This window comes from Triturus cristatus, chromosome 5_2 (assembly GCF_964204655.1).
Source record: "Triturus cristatus chromosome 5_2, aTriCri1.1, whole genome shotgun sequence".
Taxonomy (NCBI): domain Eukaryota; kingdom Metazoa; phylum Chordata; class Amphibia; order Caudata; family Salamandridae; genus Triturus; species Triturus cristatus.
This window is the reverse complement of record NC_140588.1, coordinates 579,320,207-579,337,054: the sequence shown is the minus strand read 5'-3', so window position 1 is coordinate 579,337,054 and position 16,848 is coordinate 579,320,207. Positions and strand designations below refer to the sequence as shown.

The window sequence follows — 16,848 nt, the reverse complement described above, 5'->3', positions numbered from 1 at the left end:
CAGCCATACAACCAAGTGAGAAAGAATAATAAACTACTTTAACACCGTAAAGGAAGATTTTCCATTCTTCAGTATTAGAGTGGGCTGTGATTCATTTTTATTTCATGCTAACCCCACTCAGGATATCTAATGTGCACTCAGTTTTCACCCTGAATGGCAGTGATGCTAGCTATGACAGCTTGTAATTTCGGTACAAATATACTTTGTGGTCTACACTAGAACATGAAGTTTCTAGCAGTAAGTCAGCGTGCTAATTAGAAATTGTTTTCACAAGAATCACAATGATTTAATGGCTATAGCATATGTGTTGTGGGTAACCTACTCCTGAATTATCTGTTTGAACCATGATTTATATAACCAACCTATTATCCACCATATGGATCTAAATTTGATCTCTGAATTTAATGTTCTTTCTACCACTACAACTTATTTTCTCAAATGTTATATGACAGCATTCTGAAAACTCTCAATTGGTGAGGTGAGAAAAGGGATGGGTACAAAAGAAAGCAGGCTTCACTCGCTTTTAATGCTTCTCCTGTCTCAGAAGTGTGAACAATTAATCATGTGTGACGTACAAACACGTATAATCTGACTCCTCAGAGTAATCATTTACAACCGCTTTCCTTACCACAAGAAGCAAAATGAATTAGTAGTCCTAGAATATATCGCATGGTTAAATTACTCCTGAAATAATTGTTTTTCTTTGCTTTGCATAAACAACCTATTGTCCACTCTAGCCATCTAAAGTAAATCTCTAAATTTAACAAGCCTTCTTCTACAACTTATTTCCAATAATTTTATGTTAAATCACTCCTAAAATATCTAAATGTTGTAAGGCTAGAAGGGAATTGGTAAAGCAGGTAAAAGTCGTCATCCACATTTAATGTTTGCCCTCTTTCCGAAGAGTTAAAGATGAATTATATGTATGTACTTAAGCAGAAAGTTCAATCCAGCTCATTGGGTAAGTTATACGCCCCCAGGCCATCTCCTCCCCCCTAATTCTAAGATTTAGAACTGGCTGTTTGTTTTTTCTGAAGGAAAGTCCATCCTTTGTCATCTGGATTAAAACAAGAATGACTGACATGTCAGCACATCAAGTGAGAGTATTAAGAGTTGAGTGGAACACTATCTTGTAGCAGTGAAATATTTATTGCATTGCTATTGTGCAATCCTAAAATGCTTTTGTAGTAATTTAATTATCTTTTAACTCAAACAGATGACAGACCTATCACCCAGTATCATGACTGGTATTATGGAGCCGTGATGGAAGGCTATAATGAAGCTCAAGAGCAACTGAAGCAGTTTACAAAAAATGTAAAAGGGGATTTTGTCAAAGTATCTGATGATCAAAGCCACAGTAGAGGGCATAATTCAGCTTACAAACAGAAAGCCCCTTCAAGGGATGGAGTGGGCGATTCCAAAGATAGTGATTCTGAAGAACAGGAAAATTGCCAGTCATGGGAGAAACCATGCAAAGGAAATGATTCAAAGAAAAACTCAAGCAAGAAAGGCGAAAACATCACTACAGTTGCATCACCTGGAGCAGTAGAATATTTTTCATGCCCTGAATGTCTCAAGTGCTTCAATAAGAAATCAAATCTAATAAGACATCGTACTACTCACACTGGGGACAGGCCTTATGGTTGTAATCTGTGTGATAAAACCTTCAATAAGAAGTCTAATCTTGTTCGACACCAAAGAACACACTCAACAGAGAGAGTATTTAAATGCTGTGAATGTGAGTCAAGATTTGATAGGTTAGCAGATCTTCACAAACATCAGAAAATACATGTAGGAGACCAGACATATACTTGTAATGAATGTAAGAAAATATTCAGTCGGAAATCCAATCTGGTAAGACACCAGATACAGTATCATTCCAGTGATGACGTAAAACCCAATCTGGAGACATTAACACAGCAGGAGAAAAAGTATGACTGCAATATTTGTGATAAAAGCTTCTGCCAGATGTCGGATCTTAATGCTCATCTACAAACGCACACAGGAGGTAGTCCACGCCCAAGCAAAGAATGTGACATCGCCTTCTGTGACAACTCAGATAATCTCTACAATAAAAGCCTCCCTCAAAATCTGCAAAGCACAATGCAGAGCAGTTATAGTACAATGCAGTTACAAAACTCAAACGTATCTGTTCTGTAATTGACATATCTTTTTTTTTGTAAATGTCATTATGTTTATTTAGCATTCTACTATTGATTGAATACCATTTGACCGGATGAGTACAAGGGGAAATGACTACAGCTAACGTTAAATAACAGTTCCCTCCTTGTAATTTTTGGGCTATTCTATTTTAGCAATACACTATTATCGAGGGTTAATCTACTTGCTCCAGGTGTCAAATTTGGATTAGGAAAGAATTCACTTCCCTTTAAAAAAACAAAAAAAAAAAAAGAAGAAGAAAAGAATAATAGTTAACGCTCCATGTTTTTATGGCCTTGTGAAGCATGGCTGGTAGACTCTCAGTTTAAATGAGAAGAAAGATTTACTCAGTGGACCCCTTGTCTTCTGTCTATTACAGTGTACAAGGATAGAACTAACCAGGAGCTCAGAACTGATTTGCCCTTCCGTCTGGCAAAGAAACCTGGTTTTCTTCACATATGCTGCTATCATGAGCCACATTTTGTTTCTGTAACTGTTGCCATGCAGATGTGCCCATTCAACATCTTTTATCATTTTTGTATTGACTGTTTAGGCTGATGGGCCTTGATCATGTGTGTCTTGTGATTTGATTTTGGTTTCCCACTTTAGAGAAAATGTGTTATGTAATGATACATGCAGATGCCTACTGGCAGGGTTGCTTTTCGACTCCCTTTTTAGAAAGAATCATGCATGGCAGTTATGCACGCATTCAGGCTGTTACTACTTTGTTCGAAGAACTGGTGGAGAATAACATATTTTGAATATCTTTCCTTATACATCATGACTTGATGCATTATGTGTAAGATATTCAAAGTAAATGTGTCACTGGCTGTGTATGTATGACAGAATGGAAATAAGGGGCTTTAATTGTGCTACTTGTGGTAGCTAGACTTTTTTACAAAGTGTCCCAGATCCTCATTTTACCAAAATAGATACTGTCCCTTAAAGTTTTTTGTCATTGTAAGCTAGCGTTCATGAAATCTCGCCCTAAATCTATATTATGGAACTCGGTACAATGAAATAAAAATGAACAACTGCTTCAGTTACCTTGTAGTAAAATTGGAAGACCATTAAGATCAGAGTGAGCATTTCCAGGGGACTAGTCTCCAATGGTTGTATCACAAATGCTATACAAATATCCGCTAGAAATATGTTTCCATGTGTATAATTAGTGGTACAATTGTTTCCGTTGTATAGGCTTGTGGCTGCTGCCAATTTAACTCAAGTTAATTTTCTCTGACAGTCATGCCTCCTTATTCATAATAGCGGATAATGATCCCTTCCATCATAATCCCCTGGCTTCACTTTACAAACTAGCCAATGATAAACAAGTCCCTCATGTAAACCGATGTTAGTACACTATTAATAGCACTATTTCATAACTACCTACTCCTACTGAAATTGTCCTGATAGTGGGGCATAGACTCTTTTAAAAAATGCCCTCCTTAAAAATTCTAATGTTGTAGCGTATGCCAGCACATTAAGATGGAAAAAAAGTAAATTGCAAAAAATGTGTTTTTCAATACAACACAGCTGAAAAATTGTCTTTGGTTAGGCAATCAATCATATTATGAATATTAATTAATTGGTTTTCTGTACAGTCCGAAAACCACCATATACTTCATAAACATATTTTCATTGTGTGTTTTCACTCCACAACTTCCATAACTCAAAATTGTATAGGAAGCAAAGTTCCTGACTATCTATTGACTGGCAGTGATGCTAAAACTACCCTTTTTTTTATTTTTTTTAAAGTAATTTTTAGTTGCCTTCCAAAAGGTTTTCAAATGCCACTGAAATTAAATTCTTGCAAGAGGTTTCATGGTGGATTCTTAAACTGCAGTGGGTATTAGAATTCATTAAAATATCCATATTAAAAGTGTGATCAAGTTTTGCGTGGACTTAAAAACATTCACCAACTATAATCCACACTTACACAAAGGTTTTGAGTCGAACAAAGTTATGAATTCCAGAGCTTGAATACTTTTGCCATCCAGTGGTTAGGCACAAAAGTACTTTTTCAATGAGTTTACTCTGTCTCCATCCATCTTTTTGCCAGTGCTCCCAATGACCCATGCACCTGCTCCCTCTTTTCCACCATTGAGTTAGTCATTTAAGACGTGTGGAAAATCTTTGAACAAAGAGCCAGTGACTGGACTCGGCATTGCCCTTTGGAAATATTTCCTCATTAATTGGGCTGTGTTATAAGAAAATGTTTATTAATTTTGATCATTTCTACAAGTTGGTTGGTCTTAGATTTATGGAATACAATCCATTTATGTTTTGTCCAGGTGTTCTAGGTGGCTCCTGTGAATAGTATGTATTTGTTGCCCAGCTCTAGACTTCTGTGAGTTTAGGTGTCTGGCTTGAGGAGACTTGAACTGCTTATGGCTCTGAAAAAAGAAGTGCTGGCTCTTCTGTTCAGAGACGGAAAATATGAATTGTTTTGCCCACAATGAAGATCTCTTAAGGGTGCCCAATACACTTTTAGAAGCCTCACGAAAAGGCACTTTACATTGAAAACCAGCTGCTAATATGCATTTAAGAACATCACACCTTCAGATGCTAAAAGATCTGATTCTGATATAACACGAAAATTCATTTACGTCTAAGCAAGTCATATCATGTTCAGGGGTTTCCGTATTGGGAAGTGATTGCAATGATGCAGTTAAAGGATGAGGCAGTTGCACACTGGGAGACATTTTGACTGATAGAAGCAGTGAATTCACCCTCCAACTGTAGCATCTTTATTTAGAGGAGACATGGGGATTTAACACACAACAGGTGGCTACTAGAGACAGTGTTCCCAATAACACCACAATATCGAAGACAACTCGAGAAGGACCAACTGCTGGCTGCTACTTCTAAACAAGCATTTGCAATACAATAGTGTGACGTGTGGGTGTATCTGGGTCGAAGAGTAAGGAAGAATGCACACCACGTCTTGAGAGTCTGGGCTTTATTAAACAACCAACAGTCTTTTTACGAGACGCCAGAGTTCATGAACGAATAAGTAACTCAATATGAGGAATTAAATGAAAAGGGAGAGGGTGAGGATAAAGTCTCTTATACGTGTCTTCCTGATGCCTTTATCGGGAGGTATCCCCGTCTACTTCTCCTTATGCAGTTCAGGCCACCTCAGGCGATGTCGGCATGTTCCGTAGACAAAATAACAAAGAAATGGAAACAAAAAGCAAAGGGACAACTCGTGAGGTCTTTTGCCCTCGTCTCACTTGCTTAGGGAGGGAGTGTTGGATCACCGGTGCAGATGCGCAATATTAAAGGATCAGTGCACGTGAGGCGGCTTAACCGTGAGATGAGAGATGGATGTGTAGGGATTCTACGAGTTCTCCATTGACCTCCTCCCGACTCACCCCGAGAACCGGCTCCGTACCTGGTTTAGCCACGCTCCTCCTGAAGCGTGGCTGGGCGGAGAGTATGTCCGTTGGCCTCCAGGCGTTCCTCTGTCTCTGGGTTCAGGAAGCTCTCCTCTCTGCTGTTCGTCTCCCGAAGTCTCCGGCTCTTCTCTAGTCGTCCTGCTGCGTGCCAGAGTCTCGCGTCTTCCGAATTCTTCCACTTCCGTCTTCCATCCGGGATACCACGCGATTGGATCGGGACCGATGACGTCATCCTCGGGGGCGGTGTCCTCGTGTCCGGCAGGTTCCTTAAAGAGACAGGTCTCCGAAACGGGGGATTAGCAATCCCAGGAAGACGTGGGTTCTTCGCTCCAGTCTGCTGGCTGTAATGGAAGGATACTGTTTTTGTCATTTGGGGCGACCCACCACTCCTTAGTAGGTTTTACCCCCTCTGTGCATGTGTTCGCAGAGTGGGGAGCGCCAACATCGTGACAAATAGATCTCGCATTTACGAGATTTTAAGCTATTGCCATTTACAATGACAATAGCTTAAACTCTGCAAATGCGAGACCTATTGCATTGTAAATATTTTTTGTGTCAAAGCGGCCGATGCTGCACTTTCACATTAATAGAGGCTGCGCCCCTTTCTTTAGACAAGCCGCGTCTAAAGAAAGTGGCGTGGCCAACATTAAAGTGAAACCGCGGCATTGGGGCTTTGACAAAAAAAGAATCTGCTTGTCAAGTTGACAAACCAATGCTTTTTTGTAAAAGCGCCGCATGCCGCGCTTTCACTTTAATTGCGGCCGCTCACCTTTCTTTAGACGCGACTTGTCCAAAGAAAGGGGCGAGGCCTCCATTAATATGAAAGCATCGCATGGGCGCTAGTAAACTAAAAAAATGTTTTCATAAATGAGCGCAGCTGCTATACTTAAAGAGGACCGCGCTGCTTAAAGAAAGAAAGAAAGAAAGAAACGCGGCTGCTATAGTTAAAGCGGACCGCTGTTAGTAATTAAAATAAAAGCGGGCGACGTAGTGGGCGGAATAGGGGCAAATCATTTAACAAAATAGTGCTCAAAGCCAAGATAAAGCAGACTGTTGAAAAAGACACGTAAAAGGTCCAGTCGTTATGGGAGGTTACAAATACAGACAAGGCAGTACCAAGGTAGGACTAACAAGCCTATTCAGGAATAAAAGGCGATTTTGCAAGGACGGTAACCGAAGTAAATTGAAAAGATGGGCGGGACATGGGCGGAGCTTCAAGTCTACCTCAATACAGCATGCCCAGCAGAGCAGGAAATGCACTGCCCAGGCTCGACCTAAAAAGGGATTGAGGCTTTGTCAAAAGGAGTAGTCTAAGAATTGCCACAATGAAGTGGGGGCAAGGAGTATTCTTTTTCGTATACAAAGGTATAGGATATTCACACCTATATTAGGCTGCAGATCTCTATTTAGATGGATCGTGGTACGAAACAAAACATCATACCTCTCGTCTTGGAATCCAGCTTCATAGTAACGTAGTAATGATAGATGGCACAAATACTCATGCTATGCAAAAGGCCAAAAGAATCATCAATTCATTGTTCTACCTTTTGGGCTGGAATCTGCTCCACAAGAGTTGACAAAGTATCTCTCAGTGTGAGCTGTTTATCTCAGGAGAGATTGCATGTTTGGATCCCTAACTACTCAACAGGCATTTCCGCCAAAAAGTCGCTCTTGCCTGCCAAAGCTTTACAGACTGAAAAGTGAAATTATTGCATCATTTGGGTTTACTGTCAACATGAATAAATCTTACCAACACTGAGAAATAGCTTTCTGGGAGCCATTATGGACATTCAGAAGGTAGGTTAGTTTGCTGTACATGACAGGATTTTCTTGAAGAGACTCCCACCCCTCCCTCACGCCCTCCAAACTGACGTCAAACTCTGTTACAATGATGAGAGAAGATATAGAATCTCCAGGGAAAATGACACACTGTGTGTAACTAGTTCTCAATACCAGATTACATACAAGACTACTAGAGGAGTGATTACACAAACAATGGTCACAGTCAAATGGGGATTGTCATTGTTTCACTGAAGGTGGGTCACATCCATAAAAGGGTGCAACACACAAACGTCCTGGCCTAGGAGTCAATCACAAACTGACAACCGCAAATTACCACCAGTGCAGATACAATCCGGAACGGATTTGGGAGCTCACATGTGGGGGATTGAATTGTTCAGAAGCACAGTTGCACATAAATATGTTGGTGCTATGGACAGTACATCTAGCAGAGAAACCTTTTGATGTTCATACAGAACATGATGGTACAGATTACATCAAACAATCCAATCCATAGATGAACAATATATTTAGCAAATATACAAGGGGGATGAGGTGTTTAATATTACATAACTGAAGCAGCCTGGAATCATTACCAAGAGGAATCTGTGTGACAGATTATTTTAGGCTGCACCATTACCAAGGCAGACTATTGTGTCAGTGACCAGTATGCCAAAATTACACGGGGGTGGTTACCAGTGAATGCCCTAAAAATGAACTTTTAAAAGGCATTTGCTTATGCTGCTTTTCCTCCAAATCTACTGTTCCAATGAGTCATTTGAAGATACAGAAATCCAGAATGACTGAGTTTGACAACATCAATGTGGGCACCTCAGACCTAGTCCATCGCATCACATAAGGAGTTCACACGAAATGACCAATAATAAAGGGGCAATTATACATTCCTAGAGTCAATGAGCTTAGTAGCATTACTCCTGAAGAGTAGATACCCAACTCACTAAATCAATATGAAAAATGAATTGTGTGCATCACAAAAAGCATTAAAACGTGCTAGATGCTGAATTGAAAGCAGTTGGTACTTTTTTTTAGCAAGCTATGATGTTACCCAGGAATTTCATGTTGAAGGCTGCCAATAAACATATTACATTGAAAATTATTACTCTGACATTTGACTCTGGGATTTCTTCTTCAATGGCCTAAAAACATGTCAAACTGTGAGAAATCCATAACAACACAGGATTTAAATAGTCTACTATCTCAACTATCGGGGCTACCTTTTGAATGAATGTGTGTGTGTGGGCTTTGGCTCACGCATCTTGAAAAGTTGAGTGAATTCCAAGTCCTGGGAATAGGTAATATATTCATTCAGATAGGATGTTACATGTTCATCCTAAATGTATATCAGAGGTGATTTCTTTTTTTTTTATATTAAACCAGTCAATTGCCGATCCTCCTCAAAAGATTAGAGTGGGGGCATGTGCTGAGAGAGCTCTGCTCCTTCCCAGCCTCAAAAGCCCCTGCCAAGCAACCCTGCGTGGAGACACCCAACCTTGAACACAGTCCTCAAACGTCAGTGGGCCCCCGTAGAGAATCCTGGTTGCTGAAGCGAGCCCTGATTGCTGGTGGAGAGCCGTGTGGGCACTGACGGGGCTCCAGCAGTGCTCCTGACTGTCATCTTGTGTGCGGGGTTGGCCGGGGCCATTGTTGATTGGCAGCTCCCTGTGGTGGGTAAGTGCACTGGCCCCAGAGGGCTCAGTGTGGGCAAGTTCGGAGGCAGCCCCCTGGTCAGGGCAGCCGATCCCCAGAGGACTTTCTCTGCTGGTGGGTGGGGACCCAGGCCCTGCCTAGCGACTTGGCGGCAACTCAGCCCGGGCTGCAGCTGTGACCGCCCAGCGAGAGTGGAGGGAGCTGCCAACCTCCTGAGGGCCTACCTGGCCCACCGCTCACCATGTTCGAGGAGAACATCCTTATCACAGCACCAACAGGGGTAAACACACTTGGGCATCATGCTCCCCTGCTTGAGATAGCAAATAGAAGAGGGCCCCAGGGACTGTGCGGCGAGAACCTCCGGGGCCATTGAGACACACCACCCAGAGCACAGACCCTGAGGACTATAGGGTCTAGACCCCCAAGACAGCACCAGATATACTGCTTGCCCCCAGGCATGGGGGGAGAGCACGGGCACTAACAGAAGGATGGAAACCCGGCAGGAGAACACAAAGCAGAGATACTGACAACAGCCTTACTCCTGCAACAGACAGCACAAACGGACAGTTGGGCATGGCCCATTCTCACCACGTCTCTTACCCCCCACCCATTTAGCCCAACAACATAAAGCAGCTCGGAAGTGGGTCAGGCATGGTCGGACTGGCAAGCAGGAGAGTGAACTGCAGCTATCTCCAGAGTACGAACCCCCCTTCTCCGCAGCGGTTTTCACCACCAGCCCTCATCAGGCCCCACAGGCCAACACGATGTTCAAGGGGAAACACCTTAAAGATAATTTTGTGGCTTACATGTAGAACCGCTCCAGAGAAGGAGCTCAAAAACAAGATATCCTCCCCACGCAAACGGCTTTATCCTCAACGGCCCAAATCACACAAGACTACATAGAACGCGTCCTCACAGAGATCAGGTCAGAAATCGTTCTCATGCACACGGACTTTGAAACTTGTATACAGGAGCTAAAAAAGGAAATAGCGGCAGTTGGGCAGTGAGTTGACAACTTAGAACTCACAACATACACGAGGACTGAAGAGCACGAGATGCTGTGGTGGCGAGTTCAAACAATACAAGAACACACAGTGGACCTGCAGATAAAGCAAGAAGGTCTGGAATAATGCAGCATGCACAACAATATACGTATCGGGGTTACTGGTAGGGGCAGAGGGCTCAGGCATAATGACCTTCACTAAGGAGTATTGCAGGTGATCGAGTGTAAGCCAGAACTACCGGCCCCTAGACTCAATAGAGCTCACAGAGTCTTCATTAGCACTAATAGGAAGGACTTCACCCCAGACAATCTAACATGAGTGCGCTTCTTCGATGAAAAGGAGGATGTAACGTGGAAAGCGAAGGGAAAGGCAGATCTGGTGTTTAGAGGCCACATTATTTCAGGACTTAATGACCACAGATACTTTTGCCCCATCACAGACGGTAAAGAGAAGCCCCGGGTGGCGACCGCTCAATAACACAAACACAAAAAAGGCAAAAGTGGTCATTATTTCCCACTCCTCAAATTGAAGCAGGAGCCCTCCCTTTTACCTCCAAATAAACAGGGTGCCCCCTAGTGCAAAGAAGGATCACGGACCTAAGCTTTTCCAGGGAAGGGTGTACTGGTCTGGCTGGATGGTACACTGATGAGCAAGACCAGAGACCGTGACTATCACACCTATTATTTCTCCTGTCCTGTACACTTCCTGATACAGGACCGCTCATTAAGTGAGATCTAATGGACAAAGAGACCACGGTATCGAGGGTCACATCTCTGGTGGGTTTTTTTTCATCCAATTTACTATCCAGATGGACTCCCCCATGTGAGGCTGGCCCTGTTGGCCCATTGTAGTTTGAGACTGAGGTTGTTGTCTGACTTCTACCCCGCATCTCGCTCACTCCCATGGGTCCTACCAAACTTGAGATCACCACCTGGGCCCGCAGTCAGTGTCATCCATATCACCACAGGCTGCCATGACCCATCCAACACCTAAAGGGACCACCCCATGACAGAGTTTGACCCACGCACTCTGTAACTTCTCTCACTCAATGTACTGGGCCTGAATTCACCCGTTAAGTGGCACCAGATTTGGAAATATCTTCTACAAGAAGCAGACATACTTTTTTGGCAGGAAATGCAATTCCTTATAAGAAACCATAAGCAAATGTGGCACCCAACTTAACACACCAATACTGGGTTTCACCCTTCGCCAAAACAGCGGGGGTAGCTGTATTATGCAAAGCACACTTAGATGAGCTTCCCTTATCGGTCACAAGATACACGGAAGACTGATATTTAAAACTAGTACAAGCCTGGGGTGCAACAACTGTAGCTCTCCTAAATATTTACACACCTAACATGGCCCAAGATCCTTTTCTCCACACACTCCCTTCAAGCCACCTCTGCATAGGGTAATTTCAGTCTAGCATGGGACCCCGAACATGACAGACAGTCCATTGTTTATCAGGGCATGGGCACCATGTCTGCATTTCTTAAGAAAGAGATCGCTGAACTGGGTCTGACAGATGCCTGGTGACATCTGCATCCCGATGAAAGAACTATTTTATCTGCTCTCATGTCCACTCAACTTACTCCCATGTTGACTAGATCCTAATCACACAATCGTTGCTTCACACCCTAGAAACAGTCTCTATGTCCGACATCTCCATATCTGACCATGCCCACCTCTGACATGAAAGGACAGCTTGGCCCCTAAGATAGGACCATACCAATGATGCCTCAATCCCCAACTCTTGAGAGACCGGGTCAACAGGCATGCCATACACTCAGCAATCCTGGATTACTTTACGAATAACACCAGCCAAGACGTGTCCTTACACACTTTCTGGAATGCATTCAAAATTACTATCCTAAGGGTCCAGATCACCTTGGAGACTGACAGAGCTAGAAAGGCCCACCTTGTGGCGAACGCACTCACCTCAGAAATTACAGAGCTAGAAAAGGTTATGAAAAACTCCCACCAGAACCACTAAACGCAAACTTGCCATCCTTAGGGGCCAACTAAGAACAGATAGGACCAATCCTGCAGAAAGAATGCTTTTGGGGAGATAAAGTTGGCTCTCTACTTGCACCAAGATCAGGCTCGATAGAGCTAAAACACTTATCTCACAGATCCGATTCCCAGATGGTACATACACGAAAGGAGAGGTAGAGGAAAAGGGAAACCTTTCAAGCCTGCTATCAAAAGCTATAAAATCAAGACCCTGAAAGGCAGTTAGAAATACAAGCGTGCTTAGAATCCTGTAATTGGCACCCAATTGACTACATTGGGAAAACTTAGAGACCCCTATCTCTGATGCGGATGTGGGTCAGGCAAAAGCCGAGACCCAGACGGCTTACCACGAATCTTCCACAAGGTGTTCCTGTCAGATCTACGGAAGCACTTGGCACTTTTGTTTAACTCCTTCACACATAACACTATCTTAACACCCACAATGTGCAAAGCAGAAATAACCCTGATCCCGAAAGCTAGGAAGGACCCGGCGCTCGGCAAGCCACATCGCCCTTTTCTCTTTTAAACACAAATGCTAAACATTACACTGAAATTCTGGCAATGTGACTTGACCACCTACTTCCAGGGTTAAACGACCCTGATCGAGTGGGGTTTATTCATGATAGACAAGGGACAGACAATATATGGCAACTTGCTCATCTCATAGAGAAAGTCCACATACAGAACATACCGGCCCTCTTGATTTCTTTAGATGCCGAAAAAGAGTTGGGCCTTTCTGAAAGCAGTATGGATACAGATGGGTCCACGGATGAAGGACAAAATCATGGCTGCCCACGCGTCCTCAACATGAGTCATCAGGGTCAACCGGCAAACATCCTCTCTTGTTTGCCTTTGTGGTAGAACCCCTAGCAATAGCAAAAGCCATACAACAGGTATCCCATTTGGGGGCAGAGAACACCAAATCAGTTAGTTTGTTGATGATATCCCTCTTATCCACACTCACCCAGCTCCCTACCAGCTGTAATGCAGGTCTAGACAGATTTGGAACAGCACAAGGATTCAAAATAAGCATGCTCAATCTCATGGACCATCAGGACAGGCTGGCTGTGAGAGCAGAGTCACCCTTTCAGTGGGTTTCAACTTTTATACAATATCTTTACCTCCAGATCAGCCCCCACCTGGAGGACTGGACCAGCATAAACTGGGCCTCCTGCCTCAAAGGCGTCCTAGAGGACCTGAGGAGATGGAGACCCCATATTGATCATGGTTGGGAAGGAATAAACATCCTACAATGACTTCTCTACCTCTTCCAGTCAGTCCTCACACCCATCCCCACGGCAGACATTACTAGTCTGCAAACCAAAATATGTTGCTTTTGGTGGAATGGGAACCAACAGCGCATATCGACCAAACTTCTCATGCTTCCTAGGGACAAAGTGAATGTCAAGTACCTGAACCTCCTAAAATATTACTGGGCCGCCCACCTACATTTTATCTCAGAGAGTACTCTGGTTCCTCTTCAGACTCCAATATTATCAGCTCAGATACTAGATCTTACATCCCACCAACGCCCAGCCGGCGGTTCGCAAACTAATGCCTAGTACTCTGGTTCCTCTTCAGACATGTGCCAACCCCGGTAGGATCTTGCCTGGCTCCCTTGATCAGCACGGCCAAAAAGCGCTTATGCAGCCACACACGAGAACTGTCCTTGATATGTGGCATCATTTGACTACCAAGAGAGGCCTCAAAACTTTCCCATCCCTGAACACCTGATCACAATATACCCTGCTTTTAACCCGGCCCTGAATCCTAGTTCCTTCCCCATCTAGGCAGCTGACTAATGTAAAACACTAAAAGATCTATTCCAGGGCAGCAATATTAAGTCATTTTAGCATTTCAGGCAGTCCTCTAGACTCCAATATTATCAGCTCAGATACTAGATCTTACATCCCACCAACCCCCAGCCGGCGGTTCGCAAACTGATGACTTTTGAAGCCATGATACGTAACTATTCCGGCACAAAGGGGTTAATCTCTATAACCTACAAGACATTACAGGCCTAAAAAAAAACTTACCCCGCACCCTTACTAAGTCCGCTGGGAAATAGACCTCAAGGAAATCATACCGACCAAGGACTGGGACCGATTGGCACAAGATACCTAGATTCTTACGATGCATACCCCAGAGAGATTCAGCTTCTAAAATCATGCTCCAATGGTATCTTAAACCAGTCGAACTCCATAAAATGTTCCCCAAGGTCTCAACAAGACGTTGAAGATGTGGGCAGGGAGAAGGAACGTTCTTGCACATAAGGTGAGCTTATGCACTCACACAGACATTCTGGAATGGGATCGTTGGTCATATCAAAGACGCGATGAGGTATCCCCTTCCAACACAACCACTTGCGTACCTCCTAGGAATCATGCTCTCCAACATGAAAGGAATAATCAGTGCAGAGAAAACAGTTATTTGACACATGATGTGGGGGCTAAACAACTTATCGCACTTTTCTGGAAAAAGAAAGAGGCTCCGTCTATGGTGCTCTGGTTTAAAACAAATTTAGCAGGTGCTTGCACACTAACAACGAAAATGCATATTTATATGGCAACCCCTTTTGAACCATATGGTGAAGCTAGAATTAAATTGTTTCATGCACAATAGTTGCTCGCTCTGCAGCTTTTCGACAGAGGTCAAGGGGGGTCAAACACTCCAAACACATCCAGACTGTCACATACACTGGACCAGGGTGAAAGTGTAGACTTTCCCTGGCTACTGCAGATATAGATGTGAACAACCAACATCTGGGGTGCCTTTGCACCGGCCCCAACTCTTTACTGGTCACACAACACTAGTTCAGACTTCATAACACCACCTCTCCGCAGCTACAAACATCAGCCTCACGGGCCATACCAATCGTCCACCCAATCCCCCACCATCACAATACCTGCACAAAAACCCCATATGCAGACTTTTCTTTCCATGTACCCTCTTCCCAGTTTCTATTTCCCCTGTTGGGTGTTTTCCCCTGTTGAGGCAAGGTCTGAGGGGGCATTATTATGTACGCTTTCTTTTTTGCGTGTGCTGACAGCTGGTGCTGGTCTATACATTGTATTGTTGTCGTATGCCAATGTTTCCATACTTTTGAAAAACAATAAAAATAATTCTATCAAAAACACTAACGTATGGATCAGTATCAATGTATTACATGTCATCAGAGCAGCTATTTACACCCTATATACATTCAAGGAGTATACAAACTATAAACAAATCGATCAATCTGGTTTAGTCCGTTAGATTGTTTTATTCAATCAGACATCAAGGCAGTTATTACAGACCCTCCTAAGCTCCTCGAGGGCTCAGAGGGGTAGCAACCGTGTTATGGTTTCATATACTCATTTGCAAATATCGCCAAAATGACACAGTAACCAGACAAGATACGCAGGTGGGCTACACTGCTTTGAAGAATATATCTTGTCTTCTCCTACCTTATATATACCACCTACATCTGTGTTGAACCTGGACCTCTGTCCAATGTCACCCCTAACTGTTATACCTTCACTCCCTTCCTTTGCTGTACTTGTTTTTGTTGACTGTTAGAACTCTGTCATTTTACCACTGCTAACTAGTGCTAAAGTACTTCTGCTCCCTTTCTACAAATGATAACATTGTCCCATTCCTAATAGGTACATTTAATTTACTTGTAAGCCCCTAGTATATGGTACTACAGGTACTCGAGCCTGTAAATTAAATGCAACAAGTAGGACTGCAGAACTCATTGTGCCACCCACTCAAGTAGCACTTTAAAACATGTCTCAGGCATGCCGTTGTAGTGCAGTTTTAAAACTGCCATTTCGACCCAGCATAGGAAACCTTTTGCTAGGCCTAAACCTTCCTTTTTATTACATGTAAGTCACCCCTGAGATGGGCCCATAAGGCAGCGTGCATTGTATTTAAAAAGTAGGACATGTTCTTAAGTTGCACGTGTCCTGGTATTGAAAAACTCCTAAATCTGTTTTTCACTACCATAAGGACTATTTCTTCCATTGATTACATTTTTAACATTCAGGTCTTATTTTATTAATCACATTTCTCTCTTTTGTTTTTTTTTATTAGTTTTGAATTTTCTTCTTTTGTTTTTCCCCTTATTACAGTTTGTGTGCTGCACAAACACGTAACACAGTGCCTCTAAGTTATGTCTGACTTCTTTCATACTTAGCTACCAGAGGATTAACTAAAGGTTAATTTTATGACTTCTGTGGTTCACCCTGACGAGGATTGTCATTTTTGCTTGAGTAGGGTTTCACCCCCCTCAACCAATAACCCAATTTCTTACAGTCTGTCACTCTGGAATATAAAAGCATAAAAATTCATGCTTCAGCATAAAACAGTTACTGAATCCTCTGTATACTTCCTCACACTTCTTAATGGAAAAGCGGTGCCCTCTTCTGCACCAAAGTGATACATCATACTGGTGAGTTCAGTCATGAGAGCAAAAGACTGTGAACGCTAAATTCTAATATGGCGTCTACTCTTGTGGTATTGTGGCACAACAGATGACTTCAAATTGGGGTTGCATTACACAAATATCCATTGTTGATGCACGCAATAAAGTTTTTAGATGAAAGAAGACACACTAGAAGCATTTGAATGTATAATGTCTTTAAGCTGAAGCTGTAAACCGCTCTTTAAAACCACAATTATTTATTAAGGTTTATTAGTAAAGTGTGAAATATATTAGAGCTGTCCGTGAGCTAAACTTCTAACAATCCACTGTGTGAGTCTGTTAAAACCAGACTTGTGACAATCTAATGGTAACCAACTGACATCCGCTCATATAAGTGTGGTATTTCAGAAATATAAATGAC

The 16,848-nt window shown here is 42.8% G+C and overlaps 1 protein-coding gene across 2 annotated transcripts in view; it reads left to right on the top strand.

The window, feature by feature from the left end:
• Window positions 1-3,202, top strand: part of LOC146829026 (uncharacterized) — a 143,980-nt gene extending 140,778 nt beyond the window's left edge. For both annotated transcript variants that reach the window (XM_085607666.1, XM_085607665.1), the window contains exon 6: window positions 1,217-3,202. In XM_085607666.1, coding sequence (XP_085463792.1) covers window positions 1,217-2,160 — 944 coding nt within the window. In that variant the 3' untranslated portion in view covers window positions 2,161-3,202. The remainder of the gene's footprint in view (window positions 1-1,216) is intronic.
• The last annotated feature ends 13,646 nt before the right edge of the window (window positions 3,203-16,848 follow it).